The sequence below is a fragment of the Lepidothrix coronata genome, unplaced genomic scaffold, assembly GCF_001604755.1.
Source record: "Lepidothrix coronata isolate B3197 unplaced genomic scaffold, Lepidothrix_coronata-1.0 Scaffold41, whole genome shotgun sequence".
NCBI classification, from domain to species: Eukaryota; Metazoa; Chordata; class Aves; order Passeriformes; family Pipridae; genus Lepidothrix; species Lepidothrix coronata.
The window spans coordinates 6,000,592-6,022,850 of NW_016690221.1; the positions used below are offsets into that span (position 1 = coordinate 6,000,592).

Below are 22,259 nucleotides of genomic sequence, written 5' to 3' on the forward strand. Positions count from 1 at the left end.
GATCCTGTTCTAAGAAGCAGCCATTCTCTTCTGTTAATGAAATCAGGCCTTAAAAGTCACACAAGCAGTTTCCACTGGATTAGATAAAGCAAGTAGCTATTAACCAGGGTATGGATGTCTTTTCTTCATTCTTTGGTCACCAAAGAGAACAGATGACCAGGCTACATGACCACTATCTATGTTATTGCTATCTATTATCTATGGGGTTTTTTTAGCTTTTCAAGCTTCTGCAAGCTGAAAGACCATCACTGTGCATAGCAGCACTTGTAAAATGAGTCTTGAACGAAAAATGTTCCAGATAGAGATGTCACCCACCTTCCCATGGTGCCAAGAAATGTAAATGCAAAATATTAAATAGTGCATGTTTTCAGTGCTCAGCAGCAGAGCATATAAATATATATAAGAGTCTCTTTCTGGCTAATCAGCTTAGAAAGATTTTCAAGATAAACCAACTGAATATGGTGAAATAAGTTTTCACATGTGTCAGCCCAGGATCTCTGTGAACCTGGGACTGGCACTGTCTTGCTGCTCTTGGAATAAATCAGAGTGATCTCAGAACTAGATTCAGCCCACTGGTGCTGTTCTGGAGTGACCTGCCATCTCACAGTTCCTTGCCTGGACATAATCTGTGGCACAACGCTCACAGCATGAAGGGAGAGCAAGTAAAGCTGGTTGCAAAGGCTTCCTGCTGCTACTGAGTCTCATGCTGGGAATCTCCAGCTTCTTCAGTGCTGGGCTGTAATAGGGGCCCCTTTCCCTGTTCTCCACTTCATATTCAAGAACAGTTGAAAAGGTGGATCTCTGCACTACAGGAGTGTGGCATCTTACCTCCAATGCTGAGTTACCATTCAGATGAAAACAATAAACAAATTTCATGGTGCACTAAATTCCATCAAAACATAACCTTTGCAGTTTTCTGACATTTCTGCTTCCTTACATTGACTGAAGCTGCAGCATTCTCGGTGAATTTTGCATTTAGCTCCAGACCTCATACAAACTGAGAGGGGACAGAAAAGCTCAGCAGAAATGTATCTAAAAAGTGCAGTGTTCAAAAGGATGGTGAAACACTGCTTTGTTTCTTTATGGCTACCTCCCTGATGTGGTGTGCAGTTATTTAATCAGGGCATTATGAGTCCCTGCCAACGGCAAGACAGATGATTGCAAATGAAGCTGTGCACTTAGTAATGAGGACTGACCAAAACACTTTAGTGCTCTGCTTCAGAGCAGACTCCCCAAGACTATATTGTAAAAATCATTACTGAGAAGGCTGTAACCACATTATTATTATACAAGCCTGACAGTTTATAAGCTTGTCTTTTACATGCTTGCACTAGAAAATGCAGGAGTTGCTCTGTCCATGCTAACCATCCTCTTCAGTGTTCTCTAGTCCTCTCAAATTCCCTCCTGTATGTGAAGAGAAAGGCTGTCAAAGAGACACCTTGAAACAATCTAGTTCGTATTTTGCTTGCAAACCCACTGGAGATCATGACACCCTCAGGTTGCAGGGCATCAGATCCTCATGTACTGTAACCACCTTAACTTCACTGACAATCTGGCTGAAAGAGGCCATTGTAGAGTAGAAATGTGCATGATGTTACATTTCATTGCTCTGAAGTAACTCATCTTCGGTTATAACCAATAACCAGCAATGCTTTCAGTACCATGGAGAGAGAAGTTAGCACAGTTTCCATCCAACAAATTAAAGAGAAACTACCTAACTTTCATGACATTCTGTCTGTAATGGACATAATCAGGATGTACATTCTCCTGTGATATGGCTGCACTCACATCACAAGGCACTGACCAGGAAACAGCCCTCTCTTGTGCAGGGTTGTACAGATACACAAGGTCTGCCTCCAAAGAGATCCTGATTTAATACAACAAATCATCAGAGTGAAAACGGTCAATGCATATGCAGTAATGGCCTTCTGCTTTTGTTAATACTATTACTGAGCATTTAATATTTAAAACAATATGCAAATACCAAAGGCTAATTGTTGACACCAATAAAAAAGGAGTTGATGGTTTTTCAGCTTCTTCGCAGACCTTCTGGAGACTACTGTCATTATGCCATGCAATTTAGGGTGGCTGTAAGGAAGCATTACAGTAAATAGTAAGAGCTATTTATTTTTAATCAATGCAAAAGTGTGACCAGAAGTCAGTGTTAGTATTCAAACAGGAAAGATATGCAGAAACCATTGAAACCAGCTACCATAAATAGCATTTTCCACAGTATTTTAAGAAAGCTGACATCTATGAGCAAACAAAAGAGATAAATTATTCAAATATATAATACAATAATTTTATGCTTTTCAAAGAACAGATCATGGCCTCCAGATTAATTCCTATTCTATATCTAAATTTTTATACACAGAGATATATTCTCATTAAACAGAACCTAGTGTGTAGAAGGGCAGCTCAGTAGCAGAGCCAGGGTGCAGGCACCTGGACACTGGGTCCTAGTCCTGCCAACAGCCCATTCTGGTGCCGGGTCAAGCTGCGATTTGGGTGGCAGCTCAATGCTGAGCACATAGTTTTGAGCAGATCGGGTCTCCCACTCAGCCTGTGCATTGCCCTCTGCCAAACAGAGGATCTTTTGTCCAAAGCTTGCAAGACATAAGCCCTTCTGTCACCTCAGCCTACCAGATTTTGTTATTATTATTATTATTACAAGTGCTGCACTGCACTCAGCTCCTGAGCGCTGGAACAGAACCAGACATAGTTATGAGAACAAGAAAAGCACATCTGTATCATGCCAGAACACCTGCAAAACTGTTGCATGTGTCTGACTCAACCAACTCAGTCAACAGCGATTTCAGTCTCCAATTCCATTTTAGAAAGTGTGGAGTTTCTCAGTCCTGAACCTATGCCAGGCACTGCAACAAAACCAACACTGCAACTGAAGCATCGGAGTGAGAGAGTTACACCCTGTCATCAGTATAGGGCAGACAATGACATATGCATGGAAAACTGAAGCCAGAGGTGAAGTATCATTCCAGAACATGGCAGTATCTGAAAAGTGAACATGGCAGAAGCACTGGCTAAAATCTGCTCCCAAGGTGCTGCAAAGCCATGAGATGTTAAAAGGCATCCAGGTGAGACTTCACAATGCACAGAAAAAGACGGGTGGGGAATCAAGAATATCAGCAACCCCGGTATCAGCCAAGCTGAAGGTGTCACAACAGATAACACACAAAGCTTTTTTTCCCTGTGACCTAATCAAACACTTGATGAAACTTAGAAAATATTTTTCTTAATACTAGTACACAGCTCTTTGTGACAATCTTATCAACATCTTTTGCCTCAGTGGTTATCTGGAAAATTAGAAGGGGTTTACAGGCTTATTAGGTTGTACAGAAGATAGTTCTGTCAATAAAAGAATAACAGCTGCTATCTTAGAGACAACAAGGTCCCATGGATAACCCGAATTGGCAGCTATGTATCTTTTTAACTACTCTTTTCATCGGCACTTGGGAAAGGTTATGTCAGTTGCTGCTTTCTGCAAAATTATGATTTCAAGAAAGCTCTTCCAGCACAGAACATTTGTTGAGCTCATAAATACAGTGCAGCCATCGAAGGCGTGAACTAAGTGTTATATTGCTGTACCGTCCGCCTGAGATAACAAGAGGGAATATCGCAATTGCTGTCCGTGCTTCTCAAATGTGAAAGACATTAAAGACTAGCAATACTCATGAAAAGCCATATATTAAATCCCACCTAAACAACGGGGGAGAGCAAACGTCCCGGTCATCCTTCCTTGGCCGCCCGCTCATCGCTTCACTTTGCGGAGCGAGCGAACAACCGGTGTCGCAAGGAAGGGCTGGAGCGCCCGGGGCTGCACCGCGGCTCAGCCCTGACCCTCCGACAGCTGTTTGTCTCCGACACAGCTCCCTCGGGAAGCACCAGAGGGCAAAACGGTCACACAAACCTTCCTCCCCGAGAAGCCCGAGGCGGCTTCGCCCCGCAAACAGCAGCCGGATCCGGCGCCGGGAGCACCGCACCTCCCGGTCGGACCCGCACCCGCGGCCCCCACTCACTTCTGCCCAGCGCCTCCGCCTTCCACTCCGTCTCCTCCACTGCCCCGTAGCGCCTCATGGGTCTCTCGGCCTCCGCGCTGGCCGAGATGGATCTCCGGAGCTCCATGGCCGTGCGGGGCTCGGCGCTCGCTCGGTCCGTGCGCGGGGCTCGGCGCTCCCTGCGCGGAGCGGGGCCCGCGGGCGGGGGCGGGAGGGGCTCCGCGCACATGCTCAGTGTGCGGGGCTGGGCGGGGGAGCGGGGACACGGCGCCGAGCGCCGCCACCCCGCACACGCTGCACCCCCGCCCGGGGGGACGCGCGACCCCCGCAGTGGCGCTGCCGTCGGCTCGGAGCCCACGGGGGGCTGGGTTTGACCGTACCCATCCCCTGTCCCTGCGGTGCGCGCTCCCAGTCCACTGCCGAACAGCTCGGAAAGGCGAGAGTTCGGAAATGCGCTCGCTGCCAGGGCACGGGAGGACTGTCCATCTTGTGGCCGGTGCAGCACTGAGCGCATCTTCTGGCCTGAGCCGCTGGGGAATAATGGTAAAATCCACAGCCACTCATGGCTTTCGTACTCTAACACCACATCTCAGGTTGCTGTGCGTGCAGCCTTTGGCTTTCCTGAAAGTCCTGCACTGAATGGAATGACACTCATTCCAGCATCATGTTCCTGAAAGCCAGAGGACAGCACTCAAACAAGTTATGAGGTTTCGTATTTCTCACAACCATTTGTATTTCTCACAACCATTTGTATTTTTCAGAACCATTTGTATTTTTCATAAGCATGCATCTTTGCTGCTTAGAGGAGAAGGCAATGACTTTGCAGGAAGCACAAGTGTGGGGATAATTATCGTTGTTATTAATTTTTGTCTTTTATTGTAGAGAAGCTTGTATGGATAAAATCCCTGAATCGCATTTAACAGTTGGAAAGTACCTTTACCGATGAGATCCCATTGCACTTTACTGTGAGTGCTATCATTTCTGACATAAAGACAATGATGCAGGAGTTAGGCAGGTTGGCCAGTGCCCTGGCAAATCACAGGTTTAGCACTCTTTGTCTGATTTATAAAGAATCATGGAGTACTGGTAATGCTGAACACATGCTGGGTGAACACTGGAAAAGCTTGTTTGTTTGTCACCTACCTCTGCCTGCAAACCTTTTCTTGTCCTTCAATCATCAACACTTCAGAAGTACTACCTCTGCATTCAGTGAGGTACTTACCCATTGGACTGACACACTTTGATGCGACTGCATGAACAATTTTGTTTGGGGAGTGCTTCACATGTTGGAGGAGAGAAAACCTCCACATTGCTTTTAAAATTGTAACTGAAAAATTCTCTGTTTTTCTTTCTGAGAATTGGAATTAGCTAGCAAAGTGGGTTGGACAATGTTTTAGGAGGTCTTCAGGTCTTTTTCTCTGTCAGCCGTGCTCCCCAGAGTTGTGCCATGGTTTTAGCACAAGACATGCTGGAACAGCTCTTGTTGTCTGTGCAGTGCTCCGTCCTTGCTGGGTTTGGCCTTTAGAGACAGAGCCCAAACAGAGCTGCGAGTCAAGCAGAAAACTGGTGGCAGCACTGCACAGCTGATTTTGGGTGACAGCGCAGCTGCCTGCTGGGGTGGGCTGGACTGACTCACTGGCAGAAGTGTGGGAGGAATAGGAGTCCATCTGGGATCTGGATAAGAGTGGGACTAAGGGAGACAGGCTGATCAGGGAGAAGGGCCAATTTTTGGTGGATCTTAACTTCAATCCATCCTTTCAAGTTTTTTAGGTTATTACAATCCAAGTGCATTGTTTAGAAGATGGAGGAATGATCCTAGAAAAGGCTGAATATTTTAAGCTCTGTTTTTGTTAGTATGGGCGAAAAACACCCACTAGCTAGAAATTTGGATGAACAGAATTTGCTTATGTAAAGCAAAGAATGTATAAGGTGATTTATTGTAATTAGGAAGTTATCACCTGCCCACTTCAAAAAGTCACAAAATCCAGTAAGGGCCCAGTTCTGCAGATTGCTACACATAAGAGCAGGTATGTGGAAGCTGTCCTGCTTTTCTTTTGCACAAAAGTTTTTGCCAGACTAGGGCCTCAGTATGTATCAATTATTTTGTTAATGTTGTAAGATTAGCATTTTTTGTGACTCTGACTCTGGAGCATTGTTACTGCTGCATTTGCAAGTGGAATTAAATTTCTCCTCTACTGATGAGGTCCTTCAGTGCACCTCAGCAAAATAAATGCATTCCTTTACTCACAAAGGCTGGTTTTCTTCTGCTGAAAGCACTGTTAAGGAAGAAAATATAAAAATTCAGGTCTCTTCTCACTGCTCTCCCATAAGATTATGCCTGGTAGAAAAACAGAGGTGCACTTTGCTCTTGCAGCAATTTCCCCTGACGGTTTTAGTTCCCATTTCTCACTAAGCCCTGCCACCAGGAGCTATAGCTGGGTGGCAGCAGTTGGCAAATACACTCTCCTGCCTCTTGCTCTTTGGCCTCCATCAGACATCACGGATGGCCCGTGGCAGACGAGACACTCTGTGTAACAACAGACACTTTACTCAGCCAACGTCCCCGTGGCAGCATGGCTTGTAAATCTGCTGGGGAACAACAGCCTTTGCTTTCCTGGAGCTTCTCAAGCATCTTAGGTCTCTCAGCTTGAAGTTCTCAGAGCTCTCTTACCTTCGAGGGCACATCTAGTGTATCAAAAGCATTTTCTAAAGGTGCTAAGTGGGTCTGGGTTGGGCTGCAAGTGAAGATAAAAGTCAGGGTTGTTGTTCTTAATCACACAGGCTAATCTTTCAAGACCAAAAATAACAGTATTAAAATTCTGCCCAAGTTTTTAATTGATTTATCATTATAATCAAACCTTGCAACTTAGCTGATGAAACAAAATGAAATCAAGTGGATTATGCAGTTATTCCACTTTGTAGGCATAAATGCCCAGATCCATATCTAGAAGGAACAGAAGGGGCACTGTGCTCATGTAAGTTCATAGTTTGCATAGCACAGGTTGTGAGACTTTCATAAATTAGTCCTGTAATGTTTTGTTAAACATGAAGTCTTATTTCAGAACATTTCTGTACTGGAGGAGTTGCCATAATCCCATAATTCAAGCTATCACCAAAAAAAAAAAAAATCAAGTCTGTATCATTCTAAGTATATATCTTAAATATTTATATTATCATTATTCCTAAAAGATCAGTATTAGACAAGAGTAAAACTAATTTGCTTTTCAAAGAGCCATAATTAAACATGATCTAATTAAAAAGAGGGGGATAACTAAAAGTTACAGGAAGATCCTTGATACAGAAAATAATTTCTTTCTGTAAGCTTCCACCCTCAATTTAGTGCTAGCATGAAAGAGTTCTCAGAAGCCTGGGCTCTGCCACTCTGCACCTGAAAGAGAATCTGCTGTACCACAACTGCAGAATGAGGGCCTGCACACATAAGCCAATGCATATCCTTATTATATTGCTCCCTTTTTTGTGAATCCTAGCTCATGTTCAATTACTGCCCTTTTTATACTTATTTATTTGGAATTACAGCCTATCCATATATCAATCGTTTCTTTAAAAATATAAATTTTAGGATAAGGTAGCTTCATAAGCAATTCACAATAGTTGCAGTAAAGTAACTGGGGTGTTGGTCCTTTTCCACAGCTACCCTACATCTCTATCAGGTTAGAAAAGTGCATCTGTAGCCTAAAAGCAGAGAGCATTGCAGGCAAGCAGGGCATTCTAATGAGCTTGTTATAAGGCAAATGAGATGCCTTGAATTTAATGTCATGAGTCTGAGGTCTGACAGTCATACAAATGTTTGAGTGTTCGTAAGTATTTCCACCCAAACACCTGTTAAATGTCATCTTATTGTGATCTTTTAATTTTAAAAATGTTTCCATGTGAAATATTGTATGCATGTAGTGCTGTTTTCTACATGTCATCAACCGTTTCATCAAACATGCACACCGAAAAAATTGGCTGCATATTGAACTTACTGCATCTACAAAGCTGAATTTCTGATAGAGCTATGGAAGCAAAAGACAAACATTTAATGGCATATTTTAGTGAGCAGTGTGCCACTAGTTATGTGTGAGATATGACATGGTTCACACGGTCTGGGTCCAACTATACTGAGGTACTGAGATACTTTGTGTCCTAGAAACTTTTTCTAGGGGAATTTTCTTGTGTGCAATAAATGTTAACTGGCAGCACTGGAGCTACAGTATCTGGCCACCTATCTCTTATCCAAATTTGGAGATGTATCGTTGTGAAGCTGAGTCTGATCTAGCAAATATTTAGATAACTCCAAGGAGGAGGAGTACTTAATCACTTTTCTCTCTCAAATCAAGATAGAGCCTTGCAGGATGGAGCTCCTGAGGCACAGTCTGGGCTGGACACAGCTTCTTAAACATTTGGCCAGTTTAAAACAGAGTTCAGGTAAAATTGAACTGATAAATCAATGGCTTATGCTCAGCTGTGCCAAGTTTTTAAGTGTCTGTGTTTGACAATCTCTGTGCCTGAACTGAGCCTATTTGCAAACGTTCCTGAGAGGTGAGTAATAGAGACTACAAAAGCTGGCACAGTGCTTTCCACTTATTTAGATTTGTCTCAGCTATTTTCAGTATAGAAAGGCCAGAAAACAGCACAAATTCAGGAGGTGCAGTAGCAGAAGAGACAGGGCATAAATGTCTGGTAAAAAGAATGGAAACAACCTGTACACTCCAGTAACTGTAGTTGTGACCATAACACAGATTTCAGATACATACTTCTCTAAACTCTTCTCCTTCCCATTTTATTTTTGTCTTAGTAAACTCTTTCTACATTCACTGTCCCTTAAAGGTACAAATTTTACAGAAAAGGTTGTTATAGCATCTGTCAGACACATTACTAATACCATGGGAGTGAAGTCGCCCATGTAAGAGTCTTATTTTTGGCATTTGTAGCCAAGTCGAGTGGTATGACTGGACTGACTGTTGTGCAGGTGAGTCACTGTGCAGGTGGCTTTTGCATCAGTGATGGGTGGCCATAGCTACACAGAAAAATAGATGTTTGAGTTCAGTACATTTAGATGTTGAAATAAATTGGTCTGGGCCATTTTAGGAGACTTGCAAACACAGCAGACAATAAGTAATATTTCAGTGTGTATGTGGGCATGTCCATTTTGAAATAATAAACATACTGTGTGGATTTTGCTAACACAGCAGCATACACCCCCAAGCACAGCTCTCTCAGGGCCTGAGCCTGTCCTCATTTCCCTTACTCCAGAATGTAAAGGTGACTTTCTGTAAGCTTCCATTTTACCTACACAAGTTTGCGTCTTTCACAAAGAGCTCAAAACTGCTTACAAGCTGTGAGCCACACAAAAAGACTGTGTCAGTGTCTGCTGACACATGTGCCTGGGCAGTGTCCATGCTCCACTACCCCTGAATCCTAACAGGCATGTGGACCATTTCACTACCTCCTCACTGGAACTGGAAGCTATAATGTCACACCCCTGAATTCTTTATGACTTGAATTTCTCTCTATATTTGTACCTGTGTTCTAATGCTTTTTCAATTTTTGCCCCAAAACAGTAGGCAAAACACTGTATAGGTAATTGCCATAATGTATCAGGTGTAATTATGAACACATAATAATTCATTACTGTATGATGACCATTCTGAACTCGACATTGAACTAATGCAAAATCCTTCAGTGTCACTGGCTTGTCATGGCTACTCAGCTGCAGTTAACAGTCTTGTTATATTTTGGATGTAAAAGTATGTGATGCATGAAATGGAAGCAGCTGAACACCCTCAGTAGATAAGTAAAGGTGGTTTTTACTTCACAGAGAGGTGTAAGCAATGGTAAGATAACAATACTACAGGGGACCAGTCTTTCAGAGGTAGATTTCTCCAGGCCAGCCTAGAACAAGGGAAAGCAAACTAGAGCTGGAAAAAGAAATCATCAAAAGATTGTATTTTCTTTCCTGAATATTTATGCAACGAGAGGAAAGCTGCTTTCCTGACAAATCAAAGAAATAATAATGTGAGGGTTTATTCTTATGTATGCACACACTAAGTGCACATCTCACTTACAGTGAGATATTTACTTACATGCTGATTCCTGGGTAGAATGTTGTAACTTATTATACCCTGTAAAAGGACACACAATTCAGAATAAAGCTGACACTTCCTCCACAGATAGAGGATCTCACGTGGTGCAGAACTTTGTGTGCATGGTTTGTGAGTCCATATGGGCCAAACCCTGTGTTTATCACAGCCATCTGAGTGCTGATGCCTTTTACTTCTGTTGTAACTGGATAAAGTGCAGTAACAGAACTGGGGAACAGTTCTCATTCCCATTCAGCTCCCATTGTCCCTCTGTCTCTGGTGACTGAACTACCTACTAGGCTATATATCCATGCACTCTTGGTGTCTCTTTGATTTTATTGGTCTTGATAGCATAAAATAGAAAAAGGTGACTGCATCAATATCCCCTATTTAAGGTCTTCTCCTGGCAGAGGGAGCATTTGCACAAGCGTCCCACATGATATCACTTACAAAACCCACAGTGTGTGCAGAGTCTGACCTGCTGTCACTTTTACCCTGTTGTTTTACAGCCCCACTTCACAACAGGCTTCCCCTGCACATAGCGAACAAACCCACCCATTATTCAGTTTCTGAAGTTCTCTCAGGTACCCCCTGCTACAGCAGAGCTGTCCTTGACAGTGTCTGTTCAGATCATACTTCACACCTCATTAGGCTCTTCCGGTCCTGAGGCTTCTGTCAGCACAAAATGTGTAATTGATACTAGTGTTGCACAGAGGGGAATGATATAATTTCCTATATCCTCTGCACTGAAGTCTGGTTTTCTATATGGATAGAAGGTGCAAGACTTTTGGCCACTACCACATGAAGTAATAAACTGCAAAAAAAAAAGGGAAGGCAGTGCTGGTTAGGGTTGATGATGCTGAAAAATGTATGCAACACGTTATCCGCATTCTGTGTTCTTGTTTAAAATGGATTACAGTAACTTTGATCATCGTGGACTGGCAATTGCATGTGAATTCTCAGTGCAACTTCGAAATGAAGAGAGCACATACAGTCCTTGGCTGTTTGAGCACAGAAATATTAAGCAGAAATAGAAAAAATATTATCTGAGACATATGTGAAACAGTCACTGGGATTAATACAGTGTTACTGTCTACATTTAGAATTAGAAATTGCACAGCAAAAAAGGGTTCACAAATGAGCTCGAAGAATGATTTAGCATAGGGCTAACAGAGCTAAAGCTATTATAGTTTTTCCAAGGAATAAATAAAACCTTTGTTTACCACTATATGCATACAGAAGGCTTTGCCTGCTAAGCCTTTAAATCTTGTCAGAAAGGGAGTAACATCTTATTATAATGTTAAGGCTAAATTGATTTAGATATATAATGAAATTTCATAAAAATACATAAATAATTTCTTAGAGATGCAGAAGATCCTCTGTTACTTGAAGTCCTTGGATATGTTTCTAAAAGATGGCATGAGACTTGACATCACTGGTTTGATTCAGGAAGAACTCTTTGCTTTGCATTATGCAAGGATTCAGACTGAATGATCTTTTTTCTCCCTGTTGGCCATGAAGTCTATGAAACAGAATTTTTCAACTTGAAATGGTTCCATAAAGCTTCCTCCTCATTCTAAATATAAAAGAAGTTGCAGCAGGGAATGGAGGTGGTGTCTTTCTTCCAGTTGTGGAATACATTACTTCCTTCAGCCTCAAATCTTCTGAACCATTTCCTTCCCAAGAATATCCCACACAAACTACACTGAGTGAAGTCCCTCAGTAAGGACCCCATTGCTAACCTCTGTCCTCTTTAAAAGTTTTTTACATCTTTTTCCTACCTGAATTCATCAGTTCCTTCTGAAAATATATTAATCATCTAAACATATAATTACATCATGATTTTACCTCTTTTTAATAAAAAAGAAATTAAGTCCACCAGCTTCAGCATAAGGTTTTGAAGACGGGAGTTCTATTCTAAATTTGCTCAGAAGTGGCAGATGACAATGTATGTAACTAACCTTTAAAGGGAGTGAATATTCCCAGCTTATTTTATACTCTGCTGCTGTGTTAGGGCCTATGACTTCGAATTGAGCTTTTGCTGCATGTAGTTCATGAAGATCCCACAAAAACTTTATATAAGATCTGGCTTGTATCTGTTTATACACATACTAGTTAAAGACAGACAGAGCCAAAGAAGAGCATTTAATGTTTATTAAGCCTTTGCAAAAACACAGACAATTTCAGTCAACTTGAAATTCATTACTTCAGTAAAATTCAAGTATTTCTTGCACATCTCACTGGATTGGCAGTAGCAGTAGAGGCAGCAGCACGAGCAGGAAGCATTGGCACTTACAGCAGAGAATTGGAAGGCTGAGGCTGCATAGATTTCAAAGGTTGTGCTATACAGAGAACTTAACACATCAGATATGGTAACAAACTGCAGGCAGTTTCACCTTTGCTGCAGTATGAAACTGGTTATTTTATGCTGGTACTGGGTGGTCGCTTCTGGTGTGAAAAAGACAGAGGCCTTCTGGTGAATTTTCCAAGCCCAGAAGGATGTATTTAACATACTAGTAAGCACAGAAGGTTCATTTGCATAAAAGATTTGCAGTAGAAAAATACATTTTGAAATTCTCATTTTATCAAATCCAGACTCTACATCTCCACAGCCATCCAGAATTACATGAAGCTGGGACTGAGCCTGATATAAAAGTCTTCTCATCCCATTTGCTCTTACAGAGGATCCACAACATAAAAATATTACGTGACTGCAGGCCTATAGGTACTGGCAGTGTGCTCCCTCCTTCCTGAGCACCCATGTGATGTATAATTCTGTTCATCCTCCTGGTTATGGGAATCTGCATGTTCAGCTGGCAGTAAGATCAGTGCAATTCCTTGAAATAGTCATAAAGCCTGTATAACTGTTTGAAAGGGTGGCAGAGAGACATCAGGACAAGTCTCACCCATCTTCCCCCCCCTCAAGAAATTACTGAATTACTAGAAGAAAACACAAGTTTACATATGTATCAAATAGGGTTGGACTAGATTACCTGGCCTGGGCATCCACAGGTCCTTTCCAACCTCAGCCATTCTGTTATTCTGTGAAATTAATCTTCTAAACCAAAAAAGTGCCAAGAAATAATGAAACCTCTAACAACCAAGGGATTAGGCCCTCAGACTAAACTGACAGGAAGAAAATCTTTAGAAGGTGCATTAAGGTGCACACTGAGAATTTGGCCCAACACAGCTTCATTGTTTTGCATTATGTGGGTCTGAAAAGTTTGTAAGACCAATCAGTGCTCATAATTAAAAGAAAAAAAAAATTTTTTTAATGTGAAAAGGGACTTGGGTTACTTAACTGTCAACAAGAGAAATGGAGGAAATAAAAGGATTTTGCAGGATTTAAAGTCTCCTGAAATATAAGAGCCACAGGCTTCCATTACATGAAAGGAGTGTACTTCAAGTATATGGAGAGAGATGTACTTCAAGTATATGGAGGGAAATCCTGAAGCCCACAGCCAGAGAAACTTGAAGACAAAGCAGGATTTAGCTCAAATTCCCAAGCAAAAAGCTGGCAGCACAAAAGCAAACAGCAATAAAGCACAGCTTGCATAAGCTCTTAAGCCATTTAAAATAAAAGATGGATCTTCCCATTCATCAGTTCTGATGAAAAAGACATCAGAATTATACAGATCACGAGAACAGTTATAAAATCTTGATTCACCTGGGGATTAGGTTTTACCAGTTATACCCACAAAGCAGGATTTTTTGCTCTTAGTTTCAGAAGAACATCACACACTCCTTACAGCAAATCAACGCCATTTCACTCTCCTTGTAATGTCATTATTTTCCAGTTTCCTTCTCCAAGTGAATTCTATTAAACACTTAAGGCACCAGCAGAAGTGAAAATAAACAGCATCCATTAAAAAAAAATTAAATACTTAATTAGCACACCTTAACCAAAACTTTCAACTCTTACTGAATAGAACAGAGTTCAAAATACTAGTCTGACCCTAAAAATATCAACAGAAAAAAAACCACTACTGAAATTGCTTCTTTATACTGAGGACTTTATATGCACAAAAACAATTTAACAGCTATAGCTGTCTGAAACATCTGTTCACTCATTTTTTAAATAGACAGATAAAATGCTGTTAGCTCCTCTGTGGATTCCTGCTCCTACCGGGATGTCCAGCATCAGGACTGCTCAATTCACACCATGGGATTCATGCAGCAACACCCAGCAGGGGAATCCAACTCACCAAATGTAAGCATCTACCATGAAGCTGCTGACACAGCAGCCAGTTGTAGGAGCCTCTGTGTTACAGACAGAAAGACACAGATGCTTGAAGTGCCCAATTCCTCGTACAGAGCTCAACCTGATCAGCCAAATTGAAATGTCCAGACTACAGGTGTCAAAAGTCAAGTAAAATTAATTCCACCTTAAGCTTGCAGGCAGGTGTGCTCTTCCACATCTGCCTGTGCAGCTGAAGATGGAATTGCAGTGACTTTTCTATCCTGAGAGGTCCTCCACTTGTCTGCCAGCAAAACAGAGTGCAGAAGCAGCCCCCTGCCATCTGCCCTTCTCCCACTGCTGCAGTCCTGTAGTCAAGGCCATATGGGTACTTTGCATCACTCTTGACCACAGGGTTATACTAAACAAGCTGATTTTACTGCATAGATGAGGCAGTGCTTGCATGATCCCTTTCCCTGTCTCAGCTAAGCAGCATTGGGCTCCTACAGTGACAAATAATTGTTAGAAATATATTAAGTAGTACAGCTGCTGGCCAAAGGAATGTATATTTATAGCCTAAGCAGGCTTTGGGACACTGCTTAGACAAGCCTGAGGAATTGAAACCTTCCTCCAACGGGTTTATCATTATTGTAACAGAGGGTTGAGTCCTCTCTTTACAATCAGATGCATTAAATCAGATACTGTTTCAAGCTTACAATTTAGTAACTTCAAGGCATAAAATCCCACTCTAATATACCAAGGGCTCCTTTACTGGCCTGATTTCAGCTTCCTGCAATCACAGAAATTTGCACAGTTCCTGTTCTGAGATACATAAGCACATTGAAAAAATACCCGTATCCAGACCTGATCCTCAAGCTGACAAAGCAGATCTCTAATTAATTTTCACCTTCTCCTAGTCTTCTATGTATGGTTACCCAGGGTCTTTTATGAGTAGGAATGTTTAAAAGCCATTTGAGGAAGAAATGAAAGTTCCTTATATAAAGCTGGATTGTTTTGACATGAATTCTGGCATTCATGTTACCTTCCTTCCCATGCTCTTTCTCTTCAAAATCTTAATTATATCTTCAGTATAATGAAACAGTTGAGAAGAGTGGAGGAGTCAAGACTCCCACATACTTCTATACTCCTATACCTTCAAAACTTCTATACTTTGACCCTTGGGGGCAAAGGAAGCAGTTGTTGGCACACAGAACAAAAGCTCACTGCAAGGCTTAGTCAGGTTCCATCCTGTAGGAGCTGCTCATGACTGATGCTTCCCCCAAGGGTCAATATGCAGCATCCAGCCCAAAAGTTAGTTATCTCTGACCAAAGTTAGTTACCTTTATTCTCACAGTTGAGATAAAACATGTAGAAATATAGTTCAGGTTTGTACATTCTATGAAATAATTCATTTGCTATATAAATATTCGTGTAGAATAAAACAAGTTGGCCCCATAGAAAAGTGGGCCCTACAAACACAGCACTTTCATTTTCACTCAATAAAACAGATTCAATGCCATTTTTTAGATATGGAATCCATTAAATTTTGTTCTGCAAAAGCAACCTTGCATTGATAACAATTGTCAAGTCCGACAACTGATGATTTAATGTTCTATTCCCCTTTTTCTAGCAATTACAAGTTGCTTGAAAATTAAATTACAGTTAATATTTCTCCCCAGTGAGGCAGTCTGACATGATGTGCAAATGCTTACATTGCCCTGCAAGTCAGTTGTTCCCAGATGAGATGGGATGACAGCGTGAAAATAATTAAATGTCAATATACAACTGGCCTCTTTTATGAAAAATAAACAGGCACAAAGACAAACTGTTCCACTGCTTATACTAACCACCAAATGCTGAGATAACTGTTTATTTTAAACACAGCAGTGAGGCTGCACTGTGATTTACCAACTTCCATAAACCCAGTTCAGCAATTTAGAATGTGTTCAGAATTAAAGTTCTTTTTTCTCTGATGGTTCTTCATCTGCATTGACCTTCTCTCCTTGGAGCCACATAAATGCTGACTTTGCTGTGCCATCTCCACTCTGTTGGGAAAAGCAAATGAAGGAAGCCCAGACAAAGCCACAGAGCCCAGTGTAAGCTGTTCTCAGGTGAACAGGGATCAAAATGAAGTTTGAGAGCTGTGTTGGAAGGAGAGAGAGCTCAGTTAGTGCCCCAGGCATCGTTAGGTCCTGCACCTACACACCCCCCAACTCCACTGACTTCTCCCAGGGTCAGATACACTGTGGCTGCGAGGGATTGGCTTTTATGGGAAGGAATGGCCACGGAGTCACCTTGAGAACTCACCTGCACAAAAGGCCAGTACATCAGTCCTGTCTGAAATGAAAATGAATAATTTGTTATTCTTACGGATTTCAACTGCAACGACTCATTTTTTCTTACCACATTTAGTGATGACTGACACGTATTTGAGGAAAGTTAATGAAAGCTGTTTAATTGCAAATGAAGTTGCTTAACTCAAGGTTGCCATATTAAATTTCTAATCATCTTCATGAGCCTCTATGCTGTGAGTTTTTCAAACACAATATTCTAGCTCATTTTAAATACAAAACTCTAAGCACAGTTAAGTCTTCACAGTCAGCTGACACCAGACACAATATGCACATTTACCAGATGGGTGAACAAATGTTTAAATGTGTGAACATTTGTTTCAGCCATTAATGAAAAATACCACTGAACACTATTTATTTCACACTTGCAATGCTCCTTCTACTTACTCATACATGAAAGGCATATTTAGAAAAATCAATGGATAATTTACTCACAGAACATCAGGTCAATAGAAACCTTATGTTTTGATAGGATATAGTGGGCACTGCTTTTAGAATCATCCTCCAGAGGAATAAAAATAATCCTTTTCTATCCTACCTATATAGTTCCAGAATATGAAGATAAATTCACATTGCATCACATTTTCTCCTTCTATTACATTATTTGGTGCTGATCTCTCAATTAATTCCTCTTGCATCTGAGAAATCTTTAACATTCTTAGCTTGCTCAGCTCTGAGGTAGCACAGATAATTTTTTCTTGTGTATGCAGAAATGCAAATCAAAGCCAGCTGCTTATAACAAAGTCTTCTTAAAACAAGGGGTTGTGCTTCTGAGAGTGAGAAGATTGTCACTGAAAAGTACAGGCTAAAAATGATTCCTAAAGATGTCTCTATAACTAATGATTTAACAGGTGTGCATGTAAGCGTTGTCAGTACTATTCCTAACTAAACACTGGTGTGGGGGTTCTTCTTAAGACAAAAGGTAGTACAACCTGAATCGGTGTTGTATTGTAGGGCTGTCATTCAAACAGAGCTGGGTGCAAGGGTTATGTATATAAACACTGGACATTGTTTAAATGGCATAATTTCACCCATCTGGCAGCAGTGCCTGCTCCAGACTGCCCTTACTTCACATGACTGCTGGTACTTAAACTTTCTACACATAATCAAATAGTGGAGTGAGAGAAAGGAGGAAAAAACAGTGTTGGAGGAAGGAATATTTTAAATATTTTATCCATTTTTTTCCTTAGCTGTCAGATAAGCAAATTACTTGCCTCACCTTATACGTGTTCCAAAATTTCTTTTTACAGTCTGAAAAGATGTCCTCTTTCCTCTGAAGGATGCTCATACCTAGTGGTAAAATATTTACAACAATCAGAAATAATGCAAAAATGAAATGTTCATTTTTTTCAATGACACACTAAACCCTCCTCAGAATATATTACAATAGCTTTGAAAGAAAAGCTGGTACCATTACAAAGAAAAACATTCCGGTTACCTGATAGTGCTACCTTATAACTCCTCACCTATTGACTTGACTGTCAGCACTGACACCACAGATCAGCTGGGATATACTGTAGCATATCTGTTCCTCTGCCACATCATGCATGATATGGTGGGGGAACAGAGAGAATGAAAGTACCTTTCACACTCATGAGAGAGAGAATAAGGCATTGTGCACACTGTTGAATTGCCAGAAGAGGCTCAGACTCTGGAAGGAGTTCAGGTGCCTACAGACCAGTTGAAGTCAGCGGAAAAGGGTACCTAATTTTTTTTGTTTAATTTTGATCACTCTGATCCAAACTCTTCTTGGTTCTAGGAAAGCACAAACTCACAACAGGCTCCCATTGTTACACCCAGGACCAACAGAAAAGCAATATGACTTGAAATGACATAGCAGATACATACAAACCAGAAATAAATCAAAGGAGTGAATTCCCATTACATGAAATACTGTTTAAAGGGTTTATTATTTTGAACTCTTTAACTGATACTTCATACAAAGGGAATCTTCAGATATCAAATGAAGACTAAATCCTTCTAAAAGGTGTAGCAGCTCTTCAAAGACCACCCACCTCAACTGGAAGTCGTGACCTATATTCGGAAAAGGTATTAGACAACGTGCTTCCAACAAGTCAGTCCAAAATCAAAAGCTACACATTCGTGTATAAGCAGAGACCCAAAGCTGCTCAGTCCAACTGAGGGATCCCTTTAGGTATTTGCATGCCGTGGGGTTATCAGTATCTCTCAATGGATCCATTATTTTACTGCTACCCGAGTTAGGGATTTTTATCATCTTTTTTGTGGCCCTTCAGATCCTTCTGGCCCTTGGGCAATTCTCTGCTCAGGCTCTGACACAGACAGATAAGATTTTGAGAGTAAGGATCTGGCGTTTGACTTCTTTCTTTGCTTCATTTCTCTTCACTCACAAACTGAATGATTTCTCTGATGGGGTCGTAGAATGCAGATCTCCCAATACCAGACAAAATGAGGGCCTGTCTTGCTCTTCTTCCACATGAAGTCAAATGAGAGCACTTAATTACACTAGTCTCACCTCTTTTCTTATTCCCTCATGTTTATTTTTGAAATTGATACTAGTCTTTTTTAAAGCCTCTTCTTACTTAGCTTTTGAGATTATCCATCAGTAGCATGCTGTATTTCTATATACTCTCACAGCAGAAGCTGGTACAGTTTATTTGCTGAACTATAGTATTTCCTGACATTTACAGTTGTGTTTTGGAAATGAGTTGGAGATGGTTTGGAAATAATGTCGAGAACATAGCAGAGCAGAGCAATTCAAGCAGGCATGGGTGGTACAATTGTCGCTAGTTAAAAGCTACAGGCCCAACCGAGCCCATGGCAGGACTCCCCTTCGGCCCAGCACCGCCTCATCTAAAGCTCTGGAGTGCCACGGGCGGCTCAGCATCCTCGGGTCCCCAACCGCGTCCCCAGCTCCGAGCGCATCCATCCCCGCCCAGGGACCGCGCACCCCGCACCGGCCTCCTGGGGCCGCGGGAGGGGGGTACCCAACCACGCCGTCCTACTGGGGCAAAGCCCCGCTCCCCAGGACGATCCCGCGGGGTTCTGCGATGGACACCCCCGGCACGGCCGCACTCACCCGTGTAGAAGGCGAGCACGGCGACGGGCGCTCCCAGGAGCTGGTCGCAGAGCACCTTGCCGAGCACGGCGGGCGGGCGGCGGCCGGGCAGCGCCCGCTCCAGCGCCCGCAGCCACACGTAGCTGAAGTTGCCGTGGAAGGCGAGGGCCACCAGCGCCACTCGCCGCGTCTGTGCCCAGTCGGGCGGGTGTCCCCCCCGCCGCCGCAGCAGCTGCTGCGCCGCGTCCCCCGCCGCGAACAGCCCCCCGTAGAGCAGCACGTTGCAGAGCCAGGGGAAACGCCGCACCCCGCGGAGCAGCGCCCCAGCCATCGCCCACCGCCTCTTCCGTCTCTTCTTCTTCTTCTTCCTCCTCTTCCTCCTCCTCCTCCTCCTCCTCCTTCTCCTCCTTCACGGGCCCGCCCGCCGCCGCTCCGGCCCCGCCGCCGCCCTCGCCATCCCCGCGGCGCTCCCCGCTCAGGGATCCTCCCCTAACAGGGAGGGCCGGCTCCCGACGGCCACGCCGGGCTCCTGTGGGTGATCACCCGCTGGTCACTGGGTTCGTGGGCTTGTTTCTGAAGTGACCATATACTCATTCCCAAGATGTAGGTTACTGTGTTTCCTGGGCTTTGGTCGAAGTAGCACCATGGAGTCACTGTGCAGTATTGCTGTAACTCACAGAATCGATTAGGTTGGTAAACACCTCTGAGATCATCGAGTCCAACCTTTGACCCAACACCACCTTGTGTACTAGACCATGGGACTAAGTGCCACATCCAGTCTCTTCCTAAATACCTCCAGGGATGGTTACTCCACCACCTCCTTGGGCAGCCCATTCCAGTGTCTGATCACTCTCTCTGTAAAGAACTTCTTCCAAATGTCCAACCTTAACCTTTCCTGGTGCAGCTTAAGACTGTGCCCTCCTGTCCTACTGCTTTTTGCTGGGAGAAGAGATTGATACCCACCTCGCTACAACCTCCCACTGACAGACAAGTGTAAACTAGGCACTGTTTGCTTATTTTTTAATTATCTCCTTGCTGCTTGGTTACATGAGTAGGTTATGGCTTTTTTTTCAATTTTTCTGGTGTCTTTGCACTTTGGTTTCTGCTACCCTGCTGAGCAGGGCCCATACACACCTGCTGAGCAGCAGCAGCAGCAGCCCGTGGGGTTCCTCCACTTTGCCCTCTGCTCTTGAGAGAAACTGAGGAGAAAGTCAGAAGTGATGTTTGGTTATAGAAGAGACTTGGGTACACAGCTTTGTGCACACAGAACCAGTGCCACAAAGCGGATCTGAAATCCATGTAAAAGAGCTGACACTGAGAGTGGCTCCAGTCCTGCAAGGCAGCCCTTGGCCACAGAAAACGAGGAGCGCAGCCGGGAGTTTCCCCTCGGTCCTGGCCACGGGCTCAGACTTGACCAAGGGAACCATCTCGAGGCTGGAGGCGGTAGTTCGCTCTGTGACCTGGAGCTATGCGTTTGAAACTGTCACGAAATCTCCCATGGATGACTATAAATAGGCGTGGACGGTCTGTAGATTGAAATACCTTTCATGACAGTGCTGAGCGCGCTGCCCAGCGCTCGGCGGACACGCCGTGCCAGGGCCTGGGCCCACGAACTGCCCTTTCCAGCTCCTCATCCCGGTACATCCCTGCGGGAAACAACACCAACACCATCTGCAAGTGGTGCTACTGAATAATATCAACGGCGCTAAACAGAAGAGGGATATGCACGGAAATTAACTCCAGCTTGGAAAATCAGAGATAAAGCCCAGTAAAACCCCCGGTTTGTGTCTTCGGGGGCTGCCCGTGACAGAACCCGCGGGCAGGTGCGCGCTCTCCGCTGGGGTGTGCAGCGTTCCCGCAAAGGCAAGGTCTGGTGCCACCGCAGGCGACAGCGTGGTGACAGCCGAGAGGTTCACGAAGGCTGGAGGCCCGCAGAGCTATCCCGGGGTCCGGGCGGCCACGACCCAGCACGGCGGGGACTCGAACCCGCAGCACAACGCTCCGGTCCCAGCCCCGCTCCCCGGCCGGGGACACGGCCGCGCGCGCCGCGCTCCCTGCGCATGCGCCACCACCTGTCACCTCCCCGGGACTGTTCCACCAGGCGGCCCGGGGGGGGAGTGGCCGCGCTCTCCCCGGTCCCCTCGCGCCGCGCTCAGCGTGGCCGCCCCTCTGTCCCCCCTCTCCCGTGCGGCGCGGTGGTGCGCGCGGCGGGGGGCGGTGCCCGGGCGCAGGTGAGCGCGCGAGCGCGGCCCGCCCCGCGCGGCCCCGTCAGCGCTGCCAGCGTGGAGCGGCCGCGCCGGGCCGGGGCGGGCCCGCCGACATGGACGGGCCGCTGGAGAAGGTCTGAGCGCGGGGACGGGACGGGACGGGACGGGACTGCGGTGGGGCCGCAGCCGCGGGGAGGGGTCTGGGGCTCGGTGCTGCCCCGGCGCTAAGGCGGCTTCGCCTCCCAGAGCCCCCCCGGGTGTGCTGCCCCCCCCCAGCCGCGGGTGTGACCAGCATCCGTGTCCCGGATCGGGAACAAGGGATAACTACCAGGAAATGCTTTGGGAGCGGGGTTTGTGTTTTCTTAAAAAAAAAAAAAAAAAAAAATGG

At 44.1% G+C, this 22,259-nt stretch overlaps 3 protein-coding genes across 3 annotated transcripts in view; 1 reads left to right on the forward strand and 2 right to left on the reverse strand.

Annotated features, from left to right (window-relative positions):
• Positions 1-4,208, reverse strand: part of CUNH16orf45 (chromosome unknown C16orf45 homolog) — a 50,559-nt gene extending 46,351 nt beyond the window's left edge. The window contains exon 1 of the mRNA XM_017813518.1: positions 4,038-4,208. Coding sequence (XP_017669007.1) covers positions 4,038-4,143 — 106 coding nt within the window. The 5' untranslated portion in view covers positions 4,144-4,208. The remainder of the gene's footprint in view (positions 1-4,037) is intronic.
• An 8,028-nt stretch (positions 4,209-12,236) lies between these two features.
• On the reverse strand, positions 12,237-20,075 carry MPV17L (MPV17 mitochondrial inner membrane protein like). Its single transcript, XM_017813498.1, has 4 exons — positions 19,686-20,075; positions 17,847-17,917; positions 16,584-16,613; positions 12,237-16,417 (listed from the first exon to the last, which is right to left on the reverse strand). Exons 1-4 carry the CDS (start codon positions 19,993-19,995, stop codon positions 16,229-16,231), a joined length of 600 nt encoding a protein of 199 aa, XP_017668987.1. The 5' UTR covers positions 19,996-20,075; the 3' UTR covers positions 12,237-16,228.
• A 1,855-nt stretch (positions 20,076-21,930) lies between these two features.
• The window catches only part of PDXDC1 (pyridoxal dependent decarboxylase domain containing 1), a 28,197-nt gene continuing 27,868 nt past the window's right edge, over positions 21,931-22,259 (forward strand). Inside the window, exon 1 of the mRNA XM_017813496.1 lies at positions 21,931-22,005. Within this exon, the coding sequence (XP_017668985.1) occupies positions 21,985-22,005 (21 nt within the window). The 5' untranslated portion in view covers positions 21,931-21,984. The remainder of the gene's footprint in view (positions 22,006-22,259) is intronic.

Coding starts and splice junctions, on each gene's coding strand:
- MPV17L (XM_017813498.1), bottom strand. CDS start 19,995: ATGGCTGGGGCGCTGCTCCGCGGGGTGCGGCGTTTCCCCTGGCTCTGC. Junction 17,918..19,685: donor CGTGCTCGCCTTCTACACGG/GTGAGTGCGGCC, acceptor TTTTACCACTAG/GTATGAGCATCCTTCAGAGG. Junction 16,614..17,846: donor AATTTTGGAACACGTATAAG/GTGAGGCAAGTA, acceptor TTTTCATTTCAG/ACAGGACTGATGTACTGGCC.